The sequence below is a fragment of the Macaca mulatta genome, chromosome 16 (genome assembly GCF_049350105.2).
Source record: "Macaca mulatta isolate MMU2019108-1 chromosome 16, T2T-MMU8v2.0, whole genome shotgun sequence".
Classification (NCBI taxonomy): Eukaryota; Metazoa; Chordata; class Mammalia; order Primates; family Cercopithecidae; genus Macaca; species Macaca mulatta.
The window spans coordinates 41,405,068-41,424,034 of NC_133421.1; the positions used below are offsets into that span (position 1 = coordinate 41,405,068).

The window sequence follows — 18,967 nt, forward strand, 5'->3', positions numbered from 1 at the left end:
ATAGTCTTATAAAATAGAAAATTTTTTAGACTGTATGTAGTCTGTTTTAAAAGAAGTAGCTGCTGTAAGATACTGTCATAAAGGTTTTCTGATCCTTCCAGTTTTCTAGTGTGCATTTTCAGTGTAACTAATCATACAATAACAGGATATTACTCAGAATACGATCATTGGTAAATAAAACCAGTTTTGTTTTTCTTTCTTTAAGGATGATGATCCTTTCTGTTAAACAACATATTTTAACTATATGGATTTACTGTTTAATAATGTAGCTGTTGACCATGGGATTATTAGTCATTTTTTTATTTTTAATGGTCCTATTAGTCATTGTCATGTTAAAATAGAATATTTAAGAGATTTGATAAACGTACATGAGTTTAACATTTTGACATGGTTTTTTTGTTGTTAAAAAGCCTTACCAGAGATATGTAGCATGCTTTTAATTCTATATTTCTAATATACAACTGTGTAAGATCATTGTTAGCTAAATATTAGATATACTGTGTCATTATAATTTTATTATGTTGGAGAAAACGTCAATTGCTTTAATATTTTGGAATATAAGTATTTCAAATTTTTATTTTTGCTTCACAATTTTCAGAACTATGGTTAGAATTTTAACATTCCTGGCCGGGCGCGGTGGCTCATGCCTGTAATCCCAGCACTTTGGGAGGCCGAGACGGGCGGATCACAAGGTCAGGAGATCGAGACCATCCTGGCTAACATGGTGAAACCCCGTCTCTACTAAAAATACAAAAAAAAAAACTAGCCGGGCGAGGTGGCGGGCGCCTGTAGTCCCAGCTACTCCGGAGGCTGAGGCAGGAGAATGGCGTGAACCCGGGAGGCGGAGCTTGCAGTGAGCTGAGACCCGGCCACTGCACTCCAGCCTGGGCGACAGAGCGAGAATCCGTCTCAAAAAAAAAAAAAAAAAAAAAAAAAAAAAAAAAAAAAAAAGAATTTTAACATTCCATTTGGTGATCATGGTCTATCTCCCATTGTTTCCTATAGCTATGATTAGAAGTTTTATTATCAATCTTACTGCTTATATACAAATAAATATAATTTAATAATCTTTACCTTTGCAGGATGTAAGTTGTCCAATAAGGCAAGTTCCCACAGGTAAAAAGCAGGTGCCTTTGAATCCTGACCTCAATCAAACAAAACCTGGAAATTTCCCGTCCCTTGCAGTTTCCAGTAATGAATTTGAACCTAGTAACAGCCATATGGTGAAGTCTTACTCGTTGCTATTTAGAGTGACTCGTCCAGGAAGAAGAGAGTTTAATGGAATGATTAATGGAGAAACCAATGAAAATATTGGTAATTTTTTTTACTAGATTTTATCACTGGAGGTTAAGATGGTCACTGAAAATGATTGTACCAGTGTTTCTTCATGATAGTCATGGTGCTGAGTCTTAAAGCAAGCAGTGAATTCACTTCCACCTCAATATTTTGTTGTGTAAATTTTCAAACATAAAGGACAATGAGAAGTGTTTTATAGTGAACACCTATCTACTTACCTCTTAGATTTAACAATGAACTTTTTTTTATACTTGTTGCATATTTATCCCCCTACCCATCACTCTATTCTTCCAACAATTGTGAATTCATCTTTGAGGTATTCATTCAACAAACACATAGGTGCTGGGGATGATCTAATTTAATTGAAGATGATTAAAACATTCAATCCTATCCTCCAGAGTCTCACAACCTAGTGTAGGGAAATAGACATGAAATAAATCATTGTAGCAAAATGATAGTGGCATAATACAGGTATATGTGAAGTTCAGCAGAGAACCACCTTGGAAAAAATAGTCTTTGACTCTTGAAGTATTGTTTGAAGTTTTTGGAGAGTTACCATGAGTGAGAAGGAATTTGCCTAGCAAAGATAATTCTCAATAGAAACATTAGCATTTGCAAAGATGTGAGGTTAATGTTGTGTTAAAAAGAACATATAGTAAAAATGCAAAATTGGAAAACATATAGTCTGTGTATTATTGCAACTTTAGTGTAATTTGTACCTCATTTGGGATAAATGTAGCATGTTTTATTTAAGGCACCATATCTCATAAATAACACATTTTTGTTCTAATATTTGATTTATGAGAAATGTTTGTTAAATTTAGATGTCAATGAAGAGCTTCCAGCCAGAAGAAAACGAAATCGTGAGGATGGGGAAAAGACATTTGTTGCACAAATGACAGTATTTGATAAAAACAGGTAATGTTGATGAACAAGTGAGGCTCCCACAATGTTCTGGAAATACTTTCATTCTGACGCAGAATATAATTATTTATAGTGATTATTTCATTGCTTTCATTTCTTTTTATTCTTATGGATGAAAAAACAAATTTGCAAACACTGAATTTTTGTCTATTTCATAGAAAACAATAAACACCGTTAAGGAACTATTTGGATAGGTAGCTCAGTTAAGCTTACTTATTTGGCAAATATTTTCTGAGTGTCTGCTCTTTGCCAGACACTGTTCCAGATGTTGAGAAGGCAACAAAATCCCTGTCTTCATTATGGAGCTTAACTTTTAGTTGAGGAAACAGACCACCACCCAAAAAATCAACTAATGTCACTTAGTGATGAATGTTGTGAAGAAAAATAGAGAATAAATGGTTACTATTTATAGAGATATCCTCTGGGAGGAGGTAGTATTTGAGAAGAGTCTTAAATGGACTGGGCCCTGCATAAATCTTGGGGTTATGTGTTTATTAAAAATTAAGGAAGAGGAGCTGGTCATGGTGGTATGCACCTGTAGGTCCAGCTACATAGGAGACTAAGATGGGAGGATTGTTTGAGCCCAGGAGTTGAAGGCAGCAATGAGCTATGATCATGCCACTGTACTCCAGCCTGAGTGACAAAGTGAGATCCCATCTTTTTTTTTCTTGCCGATTGCAACCCCTCTGCCCCCTGGGTTTAGGCAATTCTCCTGCCTCAGCCTCCCAAGTAGCTGGGACTACAGGTCCGTGCCACCACGCCCAGATGATTTTTTGCATTTTCAGTAGAGACGGGGTTTCACCGTGTTAGAATGGTGTCAGTCTCCTGACATCGTGATCCGTCTACCTTGGCCTCCCAAAGTGCTGGGATTACAGGCGTGAGCCACCACGCCTAGGCGAGACCCCATTTTTTTTAAAAAAAGAAAGAAGGCCAGGTGCGGTGGCTCACGCCTGATATCCCAGCACTTTGGGAGGCCGAGGTGGGTGGGTCACACGGTCAGGAGTTCGAGACCAGCCTGGCCAAGATGGTGAAACCCTGTCTCTACTAAAAATAAAAAATTAGCCGGGCACAGTGGTGTGTGTCTGTAATCCCAGCTACTCCAGAGGCTGAAGCAGGAGAATCACTTGAACCCACAAGGCAGAGATTACAGTGAGCCAAGATCGATCGCACCACTGCACTCCAGCCTGGGTGACACAGCAAGACTGTCTCAAGAAAAAAGAAAGAAAGAAAATCATGTATAATCATTGTGTACCTCTGTGCATTTGGTACAGGATGGCAAGAAACAGGCTTATAATAATTTATGCAGTTTCTGTTTGGAAACGAAATATTTTAGTGAAAATATCACCAGTGAAAGAATGTCTAGGAAGCAAATCCAGCATTTGTTTTTCAGGATTGGAGGAAGAAACCTATGCCATCATTTCTTGTACCAGGCTGCTTGCTGGTAGTTAACAGTTTATTGTCAGGTATAGGACAAAGAACCAGGAAAAGTAACTAGGCCATTCCTCCTGTTGTTTATTATTTATTTATTTTGAGACGGACGCTTGCTCTGTCACCCAGGCTGGAGTTCAGTGGTGTGATCTTGGCTCACTGCAGCCTCTGTCTCCTCGGTTCAAGTGATTCACCTGCCTCAGCCTCCCGAATAGCTGGGATTACAGGCACCCGCCACCACACCTGGCTAATTTTTGTATTTTCAGTAGAGATGGGGTTTCACCATGTTGGCCAGGCTGGTCTCAAGCTCCTGACCTCAGATCATCCACCTGCCTCAGCATCTCAAAGTGCTGGGATTACAGGCGTGAGCCACCGTGCCTGGCCAGTGTCTTTTTTTTTTTTTTTTTTTTTTTTTTTTTTTGAGACGGAGTCTCGCTCTGCCGCCCAGGCTGGAGTGCAGTGGCCGGATCTCAGCTCACTGCAAGCTCCGCCTCCCGGGTTCACGCCATTCTCCTGCCTCAGCCTCCCCAGTAGCTGGGACTACAGGCGCCCGTCACCTCGCCCGGCTAGTTTTTTTTGTATTTTTTAGTAGAGACGGGGTTTCACCGTGTCAGCCAGGATGGTCTCGATCTCCTGACCTCGTGATCCGCCCGCCTCGGCCTCTCAAAGTGCTGGGATTACAGGCTTGAGCCACCGCGCCCGGCCTTTTTTTTTTTTTTTTTGAGACGGAGTCTTGCTCTGTCGCCCAGGCTGGAGTGCAGTGGCGTGATTTTGGCTCACTGCAAGCTCTGCCTCCCGGGTTCATGCCATTCTCCCGCCTCAGCCTCCCAAGTAGCTGGGACTACAGGCACCCACCACCACGCCCGGCTAATTTTTTCATATTTTTAGTAGAGATGGGGCTTCACTGTGTGTTAGCCAGGATGGTCTCGATCTCCTGACTTCGTGATCCACCCGTCTTAGCCTCCCAAAGTGCTGGGATTATAAGCGTGAGCCTCTGCGCCCAGCCCAGTATCTTTTTAATGTCAGAAATTTTATTGTGGATCGAAGATTTGAATGGAAAACAATAAAACCATAAATGTACTAGAAAATAGGGGTCATGTCTATGGGGGGAAACAGTTAGAATGAGGCACATTGGACTTCATTAGTGCTGTTAATTGTTCTATTTTAGGCACCATGGGGTATGTTCTGTTTTCTTTTTTATTCACTGTACCTGACACATACATTAACACATTTCTTGTAAGAAAAAGATAATGCTTTTATTTTAAAGTGCCAAGAAGAAACTGGGAGAATTTCCACCCAGCAGCTTATTTTGAAAATATTTACCCGGACGTGGTGGCTCACGCCTGTAATCCCAGCACTTTGGGAGCTGAGGCGGGCGGATCACGAGGTCAAAAGTTCGAGACCATCCTGGCCAACATGGTGAAGCCCCATCTCTACTAAAAACACAAAGATTAGCTAGGCGTGGTGGTGCGCTCCTGTAGTCCCACCTACTCAGGAGGCTGAGGCAGGAGAATCGCTTGAATCCAGGAGGTGGAGGTTGCAGTGAGTTGAGATCACGCCACTGCACTCCAGCCTGGCGACAGCGAGACTCCACCTCAAAAAAAAAAAAAAAAATTCAAACCTATAGGAAAGTTGAAAAAATACTCCAGTCATTTAATATCCACCTACGCTTCATCTAGATTGTTAACATTTTACCACATTTGATTTATTTGAAAGTATATATTTTGTTTTTGTGCTGAACAGTTTGCAGGTTTTGCTTTATTTCTTTTTTTTGTTTTTTTTTGTTTTTTTTGTTTTTTGAGACGGAGTCTCCCTCTGTCGCCCAGGCTGGTGTGCAGTGGCGCGATCTCGGCTCACTGCAAGCTCCGCCTCCTGGGTTTACGCCATTCTCCTGCCTCAGCCTCCTGAGTAGCTGGGACTACAGGCGCCCGCCACCGCGCCCCGCTAATTTTTTGTATTTTTAGTAGAGACGGGGTTTCACCGTGGTCTCGATCTCCTGACCTTGTGATCCGCCCGCCTCGGCCTCCCAAAGTGCTGGGATTACAGGCGTGAGCCACCGCGCCCGGCCTTTAATTCTTATTTATAAACTCTGTTGCATGTATCTCCTAAGAACAAAGACATTTTCTGGTATAACCACCATATACTTCTGAGGAAAATTAAAATACAAATACAATACTATCTCCCCAGTTGACCTCAATAAAGTCCTTTATAATTTGTCCTGTCCCCACCCCGATTCTATAGCTAGTTGTCATAGTTCTTCAGTCTCCTTCAATTTGGAATAGTCCCCTACACTTTCCCACTACCTTTTGTGACATTTTTCCCCCAGTATAGGGCTGTAGTTTTGCAGAATGTATCTCAATTTGAACTTCTGTGATGATTTCCTCATGATTAGCCTCAGGTTAAACATTTTTGGCAGGGATTCTAATGAGTGATGTGTTCTTTATGTACTACGTCACAGACCAAAGGTAATATTAGGTTTGATCACTCAGTTAAGATGCTGTTCACAGTATTTCTCCATTGTAACAGTACTTTTTTCCCCTTTTATATAAATTAACATATAATTCTTACACTAATACATGAAGCTGAGTAAATATCCATTTTCTTCCCATAGCCTTTCACCCAGTAGTTTTAGCATCGATTATTTTTGCTTGAATAAATTGTTCCTTTGGCAGTTGGGAGATGGCAATTTTCTAACATTTCTTCCACATTTATTAGTTTGCATTTTTATATTAAGAAGAGCGTTCCTTCTCTGCTCCCACTGCTTCACTTGACCAACCCTAAAATATATATATATATAAAAACAGGCGAGCATAGTGGCTGATGCCTGTAACCCTAACACTTTATAAGTCCAACACGGGAAGATTATTTGAGCCCAGGAGTTTGAGACCAGCTTGGGCTGAACATAGCAAGACCCTGTCCCTAAAAAGAAAAAAAAAAAAGAAAAGTTATATATAAATTTTTAAAAAAGAGCATTCCTTTTCCCAGCTTTGATATTTTAAAATCAGTATGGAGTAACAAATTCTATTTTTATTCAACTAGTTTTAATTTGTTGACTGTTACTTTAATGCTCAAATTTTCTCATATTTGGTTAGGAGGAACCCTTCTAAGTAGGCTTCTGTGTCCTGTTTTGTTGCTGCTAGTTTTTCCTGATTTTCTAGAATAGTAAGATATACCAGAATTCCTTCTCCTTTTTTTTTTTTTTTTTGAGACAGAGTTTCGCTCTTGTTGCCCAGGCTGGAGTACAAAGGCACAATCTCAGCTCACCACTACCTCTGCCTCCCAGGTTTAAGTGATTCTCCGGCCTCAGCCTCCTGAGTAGCTGGAATTACAGGCATGCACCACCATGCCTGGCTAATTTTGTATTTCTAGTAGAGACGAGGTTTCTCCATGTTGGTCATGCTGGTCTGGAACTCCTTACCTCAGGTGATCCCCCCACCTCAGCCTCCCAAACTGTCGGGATTACGGGCATGAGCCACCGCACCCGGCCTACCTTCTCCTTTTCTTACCTCTGCTCTGAAATTGTGATTTCTTCAAGGAGTCATGCATGATTCTTTATAGAAGAATAGTGTTTTTAAGCCAAAATCTGCATGTTAGATATGTAAAAATTGTTTTTAAAATCTCACAGAGGGCTGAGTACGGTGGCTCACACTTGTAATCTTAGTACTTTGGAAGACCAAGGTGGGAGAATCGCTTGAGCCCAGGAGTCTGAGGCTTTAGTGAGCTATGATTGTGCCACTGCACTCTAGCCTGGGTGACAGAGCGAGACTGTCTTTAAAAAAAAAAAAAAATCAGAAAAAAAATCCAGTTCATTCCTTGAAATAATAACGAAAATTCAAAAACCATATAGGAAAAGAATACAAGGTTGAACAAAATAAAAATCAAAAACTTCTTCAGAAAACAAAAAAGCCACCATAACCAAAGTCAAAATGGAAATGACAAGATGGGGAGAAATTATTTTCAACCCGTTTTAAAAGACCACTGCCCAATAGAGGAATGGGCAAAGGAAACAATAAGTTTACCAAAATAGATATATGTGGTTCTTAAACAATTTAAACGATAAAATATCTGAATTAAAAGTACACTGAGATGCATGTTTTCACTTACCAGATTGACAGGGACCAAAAAACTTTGCACTTAATGAGACTGGGGAAAAGGTCTCCATGTACATTACAGATAGAGTGCATTGGATTGTAACTATCAAATGTACACCCATAAAATGAAATAGTATGTATCTATGTAAAAGCATAAGGAAGCTCTGTTTTGATTTAGAGATATATGAATTTATTGCCTATTTGAATAAATTAGTTTTTAAAATAGTTGAATGGCTTTGCTGATATGTACTATTGAAGTTGACTGAAATTTAAGTTGTACAGCATAGAGAAAAGACAAAAATTCTTAAGTCTCAATTATTTGGTTTTAAGAGACTTTAGAGACAGACACCTGGATTCATTTGCTAGCTCTGGCTATTTATGGTTTCATTAAGGCAAGTTATTTAACCTTTTCTTGCCTCAGTTTTCTCTTCTGGCAATGGAATAATAGTACGTAGTTCATAGCATTGTTGGGAAGATTAAATGAACCATGTAAAATCTTTATAATAGTGCCTGGCACATAGTGAACACTCAATAAATGTCAGCTGTTTTTACCTAATAGAATTTCTCAGAGAGTGATGAAGAGAAGCCACATTCTTGATATATACAGTTAATTACTGAGCATGGTTGAAGAATAGTGTTTAGAGTAGTAGTGGTTACTAGTGTTTAAAGTATGGAAAAAATAAATTATACATAGACATGTATGTACACACATCTTAAAACTATATTGTGTGAATATATTTGAATTATTTGATTCAATTAGTGTTCCATGAAATATTTATTGAGCACCTATATGTGCCAGGTGCCCCCAGAATTCTATAGTTACTAGATTTGTCGTAATGATCAGTTTACTGGTCAAGTATAAAAGTAAAGGATTCTAGTTCAAACAATTACAGTAGTTAAAAGTAATAGAATTCTTAGTGTTTCCCTAAGACAAGCATTGTAACACTGTTCTCCTATTTTTAAAAATATAAAGCTTGGGCCGGGCGTGGTGGTTCACACCTGTAATCCCAGCACTTTGGGAGGCCGAGGTGGGTGTATCACGAGGGCAGGAGTTTAAGACCAGCCTGGCCAAGATGGTGAAACCCCGTCTCTACTAAAAATACAAAAATTAGCCGGTCATGTTGGCATGCGCCTGTAATCCCAGCTACTCGGGAAGCTGAGGCAGGAGAATTGCTCGAACTGGGCAGCAGAGACTGCGGTGAGCGGAGATTGCACCACTGCACTCCAGCCTGGGCAACAGACCAAGACTCCATCTCAAATAAATAAATAAATAAATAAAGCCTGTACATATGCTTTATATTTAATGTTGACAACGTACCAGGTTTTGAGACCTTAAGCATATTATACTTTATGTGTTTAGAGTTATATCTGAGTAGCTACAGTAATGAATCCCTATTAATACAGTTTTTAGTGTACATCATTAAAATTGCTTTCATCAGGACTGGAGTGTAGCTGTATTTTAAAATCTTGTCGGGTATGTAAGCTAGTTTATAAATTTAATAAATGCTTTTAGTATAAATCTAAAGATGTAGAATTTGTGTACTTATAGTAATAACACAGGTTACTTTAAAGTATATGTGTTTGTCTAACAGGCGCTTACAGCTTTTAGATGGGGAATATGAAGTAGCCATGCAGGAAATGGAAGAATGTCCAATAAGCAAGAAAAGAGCAACATGGGAGACTATTCTTGATGGGAAGGTATGGACTACTTAGAAGGTTGAGCACGTTATAGTTATGAACTCCCATTTTTGATTGATGTTTTCCTCCCCAAATGCTAATTCATGTTGGAAGTAAAGTCCTTTGTTTTTTATTCTTTAAAAAACACAAGTAAATGATCAAATGATCTAGTCAGAGCATTTAATGGAAGGCATCATCCTTTTTTTTTTTTTTTTTTTTTTTTTGGAGGCAGAGTCTTGCTCTGTTGCCCAGGCTGGAGTGCAGTGGCATGGTCTCGGCTCACTGCAACCTCTGCCTCCCAGGTTCAAGCGATTTCCCTGTCTCAGCCTCCCAAGTAGCTGTGATTACAGGCGCGTGCCACCACGCCTGGCTAAGTTTTTGTGTTTTTAGTAGAGACGGAGTTTGACCATCTTGGCCAGGCTGGTCTCGAACTCCTGACCTTGTGATCCGCCCGCCTCAGCCTCCCAAAGCACTGGGATTACAGGTGTGAGCCACTGCGCCCAGCCACACGGAAGGCATCATTCTTTAGAGCCAGACTGCCTGATTCAAATCTCTGCTCCTAGCTATGTGGCGTTTGGCAAGTTATTTATCCATGTCTCAGTTTTTTCACCTATAAAACGAGACATAGAATTGATTGATTAGATGAAATAATAAAATATTTAGTACAGTGCCTGGCATACAATAAGTGCTCAATAAATGTTAATGGCTATTTTAAATTCCATTTATTGTAATGGCAGGTAATAAGGGATGACTAGTAATACATTTGTTAAGAAGTCTGCAGAATTTAGATTAAGCATACTTAAAATAACTCTTTTAAGCGATAAAGAGGAATCCATACATTTCTTAAATAGGTAGATTCAAAACTATAATGATGTCCTTTATTTCTAAATATGTTAAGTCAGTGTACCATCCAATGCAAAATCTCATAAGGATTTTTTTAAGCCATAAAATTAGTTCCAAGTTAATCTAGAAGGCTAAGTGTTTAGTAATACTAAGGGAAATTTTAGAAAAATATTTTGAGAATTTTTACTTACCAGTTTTAGTATGATATACAATATACAGTAAAATATACCGTAAAGTTAAGAGAACTTAAACCCTATGGTATAAGCATAGGAATAGACAAGCATGTCATTCAGGCATAGTCCTGAAATAGTTTGATGTATATTTGAAATGTAGTTTATGATAAAGGCAGTGGTATAGCTCTGTGAGAAAGAGAAACTGTTCATTAATTGTGACAACTCTTCTCCAGTCATCTGGAAATAATCTTAGACCTAATACATTCCGGAAGGCTCATAAACATGTAAAAATGAACATTAATAAGCATAGAAAAAAATAGGTGAATGTTAATATATTGCAGTGAGGAAGACCCTTCTAAGGATGATTTAAAAGTAAGAAAGCATAAAGTAAAAATTGCCTGGTTAAAATTAGTCATTTTTATATTGCAGAAAATCTAAAGTTACAAACAAATTATGGAATGGGGGAAATATTTGTAACACAAAATGCTAATATTATGAATACATAATATTGTGAATTATAAAACAAGAAAAAGATACGCAGTGTAATAAGAAATATGTGTCAAGGACTATCACGCAGTTCTTAGAAAATATATATAGATGGCCAGCAAACTTTTAAAGCAATACTCAACATTATTAGTGTTCAAAGGCATGCAAATGCAGAGATACTACTTTTGACAGTTTGACACAGATTAAAAAGTTTGACAGTTTCTAGTGTTTTAGGGATGTGAGGACACAAATACTCTCAAATAATATATTGATGTAAGAGTAAGTTGGGGCCGGGCTCAGTGGCTCATGCCTGTAATCCCAGCACTTTGGGAGGCCTAGGCAGATGGATCCCCTGAGGTTACGAGTTTGACACCATCCTGGCCAACATGGTGAAACCCCATCTCTACCAAAAACACAAAAATTAGCTGGGCGTGGTGGCAGATGCTTATAGTCCCAGCAACTTGGGAGGCTTAGGAGGTGTATTACTTGAACCCAGGAGGCAGAGGTTTCAGTGAGCTGAGATTATGCCACTTCACTTTATCCTGGGAGACAGAGCAAGACTCTGTCTCAGAAAAAAAAAAAAAAAGGTTGATACAGTCTTACTATAGGGCAGAATGGCAATATATATAAAGTTACAATTGTATATATAGTCTTTAACAATTTAAAATTTTATATTTTTGTCACAAGGTAGTAACTTGTTAACAAAAGATACGGGTAACAGGTTTTCTCAGCATTTTTAAAATAATGAAACAGAAACACATTCAATCTAAAAAGCCATTAAAAAGGATGATAGTTCGACAAGATTTCCATATTAAATTTTTACATAAGTGTGTGTGTGTATATATATATATATTTTTTTCCCCCTTCTTTCTAAAATTTATAATAGTGGTTAACTCCAGGTGATGAGATTTCAAATAATTTTTATCTATAGTGTTTGGGTTTTCTGCGTAGATTTATCTTTATGATCTTTTTCATTTTAAATTTCTTGTTTTAAAGTATGTTTTTATTCATGAGACTATAAGGATTATATATATGAAGGGTTTTTGTTGGTGGTGGTGGTGGTGGTGGTTTTGGGTTTTTTTGGTTTTTTTTTTTTTTTTGAGACGGAGTTTTACTCTGTCACCCAGGCTGGAGTGCAGTGGCATGATCTCGGCTCACTGCAACCTCCGCCTCCCGGGTTCAAGTAATTCTTCAGCGTCAGCCTCCTGAGTAGCTGGGATTACAGGCGCGCACCACCATGCCTGGCTGAATTTTTTTGTTTTTAGTAGAGATGCGGTTTCACCATATTGGCCAGGCTGGTCTCGAACTCCTGACCTTGTTATCCATCCGCCTTGGCCTCCCTACAGGTGTGAGCCACCGCGTCTGGCTTTTTTTTTTTTTTTTTTTTTGGAGATGAGTCTTGCTCTGTCGCCAGGCTGGAGCGCAGTGGCGTGATTTTGGCTCACGGCAACCTCCGCCTCTTGAGTTCAAGCAATTCTCCTGCCTCAGTCTCTCGAGTAGCTGGGATTACAGGCACCCGCCACCATGCCCAGCTAATTTTTTGTATTTTAGTAGAGATGGGGTTTCACCATGTTGTCCAGGATGGTCTCGAAACTCCTGATCTCGTGGTTGCCTGCCTCGGCCTCCCAAAGTGCTGGGATTACAGGCGTGACATTGCGCCCAGCCCTCTAGTCTAAATAGTTTTAAGAGGATTACTTTGTAATAACGATATAGAAGGAGTTTAGGCCTCTGTGGCAGTAAAACAAATTGAAGCTCTTTGAAGGTTTTATAAAAGAGAGTATCATGAAAGCAGTCTTTTTTTTTTTTTTTTTTTTGAGACTGAGTCTGGCTCTGTCGCCCAGGCTGGAGTGCAGTGGCCGGATCTCAGCTCACTGCAAGCTCCGCCTCCCAGGTTTACGCCATTCTCCTGCCTCAGCCTCCCGAGTAGCTGGGACCACAGGCGCCCGCCACTTCGCCCGGCTAGTTTTTTGTATTTTTTAGTAGAGATGGGGTTTCACCGTGTTAGCCAGGATGGTCTCGATCTCCTGACCTCGTGATCCGCCCGTCTCGGCCTCCCAAAGTGCTGGGATTACAGGCTTGAGCCACCGCGCCCGGTCGAAAGCAGTCTTTGAGAAAATTATTTGATCTCTCCTATATTTGAATAGGAAAAGTAAAAATCAGAAGCAAGGAGAACAATTGAGATACTCTGGTAGTAAGGCAATACTGATCTATACAAAGGTTCTTGTGTGTGTGTGATCCTTGAAGGACGAGGAAGAAATAATAGACATTTCGAAAAGGACATGGTAATTACCTGAGAAATGAAAGAATAGGAGTCAAATATAATTCCAAAATTTTTAGCTTAGGGTCACTGGTAAGATGATAATGACAGGAACAAAAATAACGTGAGAAGGAAAGTGTGTTTTAGAAGAAAAGATAATGGATACACTTCTAAACATGGTTTAGTTCAAGGTGACATTGAGATCAATTGGCAATGTCCAAACAGCAGTTGGAGGTACGAGTTTAGAGTTCAAGTATAAGGATAAGAATGGAGAACCAATTTGGGATCATCAGCTTAATAGGTAAATTCTTGAGGATGGGTGAGTGATTCGATCAGATGGCTAAAAGTTAGCTATTTTCAATAGCTTAGTGTCCTAAAATCAAAGAAGAGAAGCACTGGCAGTCTTTGTCAGTGAAACTGAGAGAAGTTAAAGAAAATTGCTAATTGAAAAGCTGTTCGATTTACAAGAAAAAAAAGTAAATTGGTCACCTAAGAGCAAAGGTTACATGCTGATGGGCTTTGGGTACCACAATTTTGTTTTCAAGACTTCAAGGCCGGGCGTGGTGGCTCACGCCTGTAACCCCAGCACTTTGGGAGGCCGAGGCGGGCGAATCACCTGAGGTCAGGAGTTCAAAACCAGCCTGACCAAGATGGTGAAACCCTGTCTCTACTAAAAACACACACACAAAAAATTAGCCGGGTGTGATGGCGGGCGCCTGTAATCCCAGCTACTTGGGAGGCTGAGACAGGAGAATCCCTTGAACCTGGGAGGCGGAGGTTGCAATGAGCTGAGACCATGCCAATTGCACACCAGCCTGGGCAACAAGAGTGAAACTCCATCTCAAAAAAAAAAAAAAAAAGACATTTTGAACTGGTTAGCAACAACATAAATGAGAAGTTTTCCCATGAAAATTTTGATTTCTGACTTCTTTGGAAAAATCTGAAAATCTGGCTGTGCTGGACCAGTGTTTTCACATGGCAACAATTCACCCGTTGCTGATCAGTGGTCGCCTCTTTTAGGTAGCCCGCGCTTTCCAGTTCAAGTTCTGCAGTGTCTGCTCCATACGTTTACTTTGTTTGACTAGCCATCTCAGTCAGCATTTGGATTTTCAAGACAAATCTATTAAGGCAAATCCACATTGACTTACAATGATTTTTTTTTATTTCTACAATTTATTTGAATTCATTATCTGAGTCTCCAGTCTTTGCATGTTTTTTTATTTTTTAGAGGCTGCCTCCATTTGAAACATTTTCTCAGGGACCTACATTGCAGTTCACTCTTCGTTGGACAGGAGAGACCAATGATAAATCTACAGCTCCTATTGCCAAACCTCTTGCCACTAGAAATTCAGAGAGTCTCCATCAGGAAAACAAACCTGGTTCAGTTAAACCTACTCAAACTATTGGTAAGAAAACATTATAATCAAAATAATGGTTTGCAGAGTTAGGTCTCATGCTTTAGATTAATTCACTTGTGTTTTGCTTCATGTGATTCTTCTTCTTCTTTTTTTTTTTTTTGAGACGGAGTCTTGCTCTGTTACCCAGGCAGTAGTGCAGTGGCGCGATTTTGGCTCACTGCCACCTCTGCCTTGTGGGTTCAAACGATTCTCCTGCCTCAGCCTCCCGAGTAGCTGTGACTACAGGCACATGCCACCACACCTGGCTAATTTTTTGTAGTTTTAGTAGAGACAGGGTTGGCTGGGCGCAGTGGCTCACACCTGTAATCCCAGCACTTTGGGAGACCAAGGCGGGTGGATCACAAGGTCAGGAGATTGAGACCATCCTGGCTAACACGATGAAACCCCGTCCCTACTAAAAATACAAAAAAAAAATTAGCCAGGCGTGGTGGTGGCCACCCGTAGTCCCAGTACTCAAGAAGCTGAGGCATGAGAATGGCGTGAACCCAGGAGGCAGAGTTTGCAGTGAGCTGAGATTGTGCCACTGCACTCCAGTCTGGGCGACAGAGCAATACTCCGTCTCAAAAAAAATAATAGTAAGTCAGTAAATTAAAGAAGTAGAGATGAGGTTTCACCATGTTAGCCAGGATGGCCTTCATCTCCTGACCTCATGATCTGCCCGCCTCAGCCTCTCAAAGTGCTGGGATTACAGGCGAGAGCCACCTCTCCTGGCCTCTATGTGATTAATTGTTTGGAAATACTATTTGGCTTATTAGGTAGGTTACGAATCATGGTAAATTATGGTTCTCCTATCTTAAGTGTAAAGTTTTGTGTTGAAGTAGTAGTAAAAATTCTTCATCCAGAACCTTTGTGCCAAGTGTACCTAGAAATTTGAATTGAAAAAAAAGAAATTTATAGAAGCGTGATATGGTACATGGTATAGATGTCATATATAACATCTTGAAGTGGAATCCTCATGTTAATTAACTTAGGGCAAGTTTTTCCACTAAACAAATTTACCAGAAACTTACAAGAAAACGATTGGTTTTCAGATTAGCTTTTAAGATTTTGGAATCACAACTATAAAGAGCTTTGGAACTAAGTTTTGTTTTGTTTTGTTTTGTTTTGAGATGGAGTCTAGTTCTGTGGCCCAGACTGGAGTGCAGTGGCACAATCTCGGCTTACTGCAAGCTCTGCCTCCCTGGTTCATGCCATTCTCCTGCCTCAACCTCCTGAGTAGCTGGGATTACAGGCGCTTGTCACCACGCCCAGCTACTTTTTTGATTTTTTTTTGTTTTTTTTTTTGTATTTTTAGTAGAGACGGGGTTTCACCTCGTTAGCCAGGATGATCTCTATCTCCTGACCTTGCGATCCGCCCGCCTTTGCCTCCAAAAGTGCTGGGATTACAGGCATGAGCCATCGAGCCCAGCCCAGTAACTATGTTTTTTATAGCTCACATATAAGTTTTTCTGTTCGTTTTTGTTTTTTTTGTTTTGTTTTGTTTTGTTTTTTTAAATTGGAGTCTCGCTTTCTTGCCCAGGCTGGAGTGCAGTGGTGCAATCTTAGCTCACTGCAAGCTCCACCTCCCGGGATCATGCAGTCTCCTGCCTCAGCCTCCAGAGTAGCTGGACTATAGGCGCTGGCCACCATGCCTGGCTAAAAAAATTTTTTTTTTTTTGTATTTTTAATAGAGACGGGATTTCACCGTTTTAGCCAGGAGAGTCTTGATCTCCTAAGCTCATGATCTGCCTGCCTCGGCCTCCCAAAAAATTAGGCCGGGCATGAGCCACCATACCCGGCCTATTTTTTTGTATTTTTAGTAGAGATGGGGTTTCACCGTGTTAGCCAGGATGGTGTTGATCTCCTGACCTTGTGATCCGCTCACCTAGGCCTCCTCCCTAAGTGCTGGGAATTACAGGCATGAGCCACCGCACCCAGGCTGCAGTGCAGTGGCATGATCTTGGCTCAGCACAACCTTAGCCTCCCGGTTTCAGGAATTCTCCTGCCTCAGCCTCCCGAGTAGCTGAGATTACAGGCACACACCACCATGCCCAGCTAATTTTTGTATTTTTAGTAGAGACAGGGTTTCATCATGTAGGCCAGACTGGTCTCAAACTACTGACCTCAGGTGATCCACCCATCTCGGCCTCCCAAAGTGCTGGGATTACAGGCATGAGCCATCGTGCCCAGCCAGTTTTTAAGAGGAAAAAACATTTTCAAATAGAGTTAACTTTCTGCTGAGTTTAAGGCCCAAGTTGCAGTGTTCTATCATTTTTATTTTACTTTTTTTTTTTGAGACAGGGTCTCTCTCTCTCACCCTGGCTGGAGTGCAGTGGTGCCATCTCAGCAACTGCCTCCCAGGCTCAAGAGATCCTCCCACCTTAGCCCTCCATACAGATAGGACTACAGGCTCGTGCCACCACACCATGTTAATTTTTGTATTTTTTTGGTAGAGATGGGATTTTGCTGTCACCCACGCTGGTCTCAAACTCCTGAGCTCAAGCAATCTACCTCCCTCAGCGTCCCACAGTACTGGGACTACAGACTTGAGCCGCTGCGCCTGGCCAAGTTCTGTCGTTTTTGTATCTGTCCAGTAGGAACATTTTCCTTGACCTGAGAGCACTTGTGTGTCTTTATCTGCCTGTTTAAAGAAGGCAGAAGGCTTAAGTTGTCCTCTTTGACCACCCATGTACACTCATTGTGTGCAGGTCACAGTAATGGTCAAAGAGATACAGGAAATGGGGCCAGGCGCAGTGGCTGACAACTGTAATCCCAGCACTTTGGGAGACCAGGGTGGGTGGATTGCTTGAAGCCCAGGAGTTCAAGACCAGTCTGGGCAACATAGTGACACCCTGTCGCTTATAAAAAATAAAAAATATAAATAAAATAAATGGCCCGTGTCAGGGGAAAGGTTTTCCAAGTAAACTGTAGTGTGGGCACTTCTCAGAATACTCAGAAGCCAGTGAAATAGGTAAAAGATTACATTGAAACTAAGAAAAAGTTATATACAAATTATACCTAATTGTTAATTATGTAAGGAAATATAAATACCCTTTTTTTTTTTTCTTTTGGAGACGGAGTCTTGCTCCGTCACCCGTGCTGGAGTGCAGTGGTGTGACCTCAGCTCACTGTACCCTCTGCCTCCCGGGTTCAAGCAATTCTCCTGCCTCAGCCTCCCAAGTAGCTGGGACTACAGGCATGTGCCACCATGCCTGGCTAGTTTTTATATGTATATATTTTCTTAGTAGAGATGGCGTTTCACCATGTTAGCCAGGCTGGTCTCAAACTTCTGACCTCAGGCAGTACGCCTGCCTCAGCTTCCCAAAGTGCTGGGAATGCAGACATGAGCCACCGTGCCCGGCCTGAAATAATTTTAATATACTAAGTATAACTTTCTGATAAACCATCACTTAGTGTCTGCTCACACCTGGGCTCTGAGAATACAAACACCAATTAAAACCACACTCTGGGCTGGACATGCTGACTCACATCTGTAATCCTAGTGCTTTTGGAGGCCGAGAAGAGCAGATTGCCTGAGCTCAGGAGTTCGAGACCAGCCTGGGCAACATGGTGAAACCCTGTCTCTACTAAAATACAAGCAATCAGCCGGGTGTGGTGGCGGGTACCTGTAATCCCAGCTACTCAGGAGGCTGAGGCACGAGACTTGCTTGAACCCAGGAGGTGGAGGTTGCAGTGAGCTGAGATTGCGCCACTGCACGCCAGCCTGGGCAACAAAGTGAATCTTTGTCTCAACAGCAAAAAAAACACAACCGCACTCTGACCTCAAAGTGCTTAAAACAGCATGGTAATGACATATAATTACTTGGAGTTACTTTTTTAATTGTTTAGGATATGGGAGGTGGTTTTTTGTTTTTGTTTTTTGAGACAGAGTTTCGCTTTTGTCACCCAGGCTGAAGTGCAGTGGTGTGGTCTCAGCTCACTGCAACCTCCACCTCCCAGGTTCAAGCAATTCTCCTGCTTCCGCCTCCTGAGCAGCTAGGATTGCAGGTGCCCACCACCATGCCCGGCTAATTTTTTGTGTCTTTAGTAGAGACGGGGGTTTCGCCATGTTGGGCAGGCTGGTCTCTAACTCCTGACCTCATGATCTGCCTGCCTTGGCCTCCCAATGTGCTGGGATTACAGCCATGAGCCACCGCGCCGGGCCGGAGGTGCTTTTTAAGGAAAAAAATATGTCCTGCCAACAGATGTTAACATCAGCTTAGGGATGCTGATTATGGGTATTATTCCCACAGTCATCAGTTGAGGGAAATAACAGAAATGTATTTAAATACCACAAGTAGAATTCTGTGAAACCTTTAGTATTTAATAGTTTTTGTGAGGTACGTTATTTTGCTTTTCAAAAGCAGTGTTTTTATTGAATATAAAAGTGTATGC

General features: G+C 40.9%; 1 protein-coding gene across 3 annotated transcripts in view; it reads left to right on the plus strand.

Annotated features, from left to right (window-relative positions):
* SUZ12 (SUZ12 polycomb repressive complex 2 subunit) overlaps positions 1 to 18,967 on the plus strand; it is a 69,619-nt gene that overhangs the window by 40,642 nt on the left and 10,010 nt on the right. For all 3 annotated transcript variants that reach the window (XM_077970747.1, XM_015119017.3, XM_015119018.3), the window contains 4 exons: positions 1,083 to 1,314; positions 2,121 to 2,214; positions 9,332 to 9,437; positions 14,404 to 14,581. In XM_077970747.1, the coding sequence (XP_077826873.1) occupies positions 1,083 to 1,314; positions 2,121 to 2,214; positions 9,332 to 9,437; positions 14,404 to 14,581 (610 nt within the window). The remainder of the gene's footprint in view (positions 1 to 1,082; positions 1,315 to 2,120; positions 2,215 to 9,331; positions 9,438 to 14,403; positions 14,582 to 18,967) is intronic.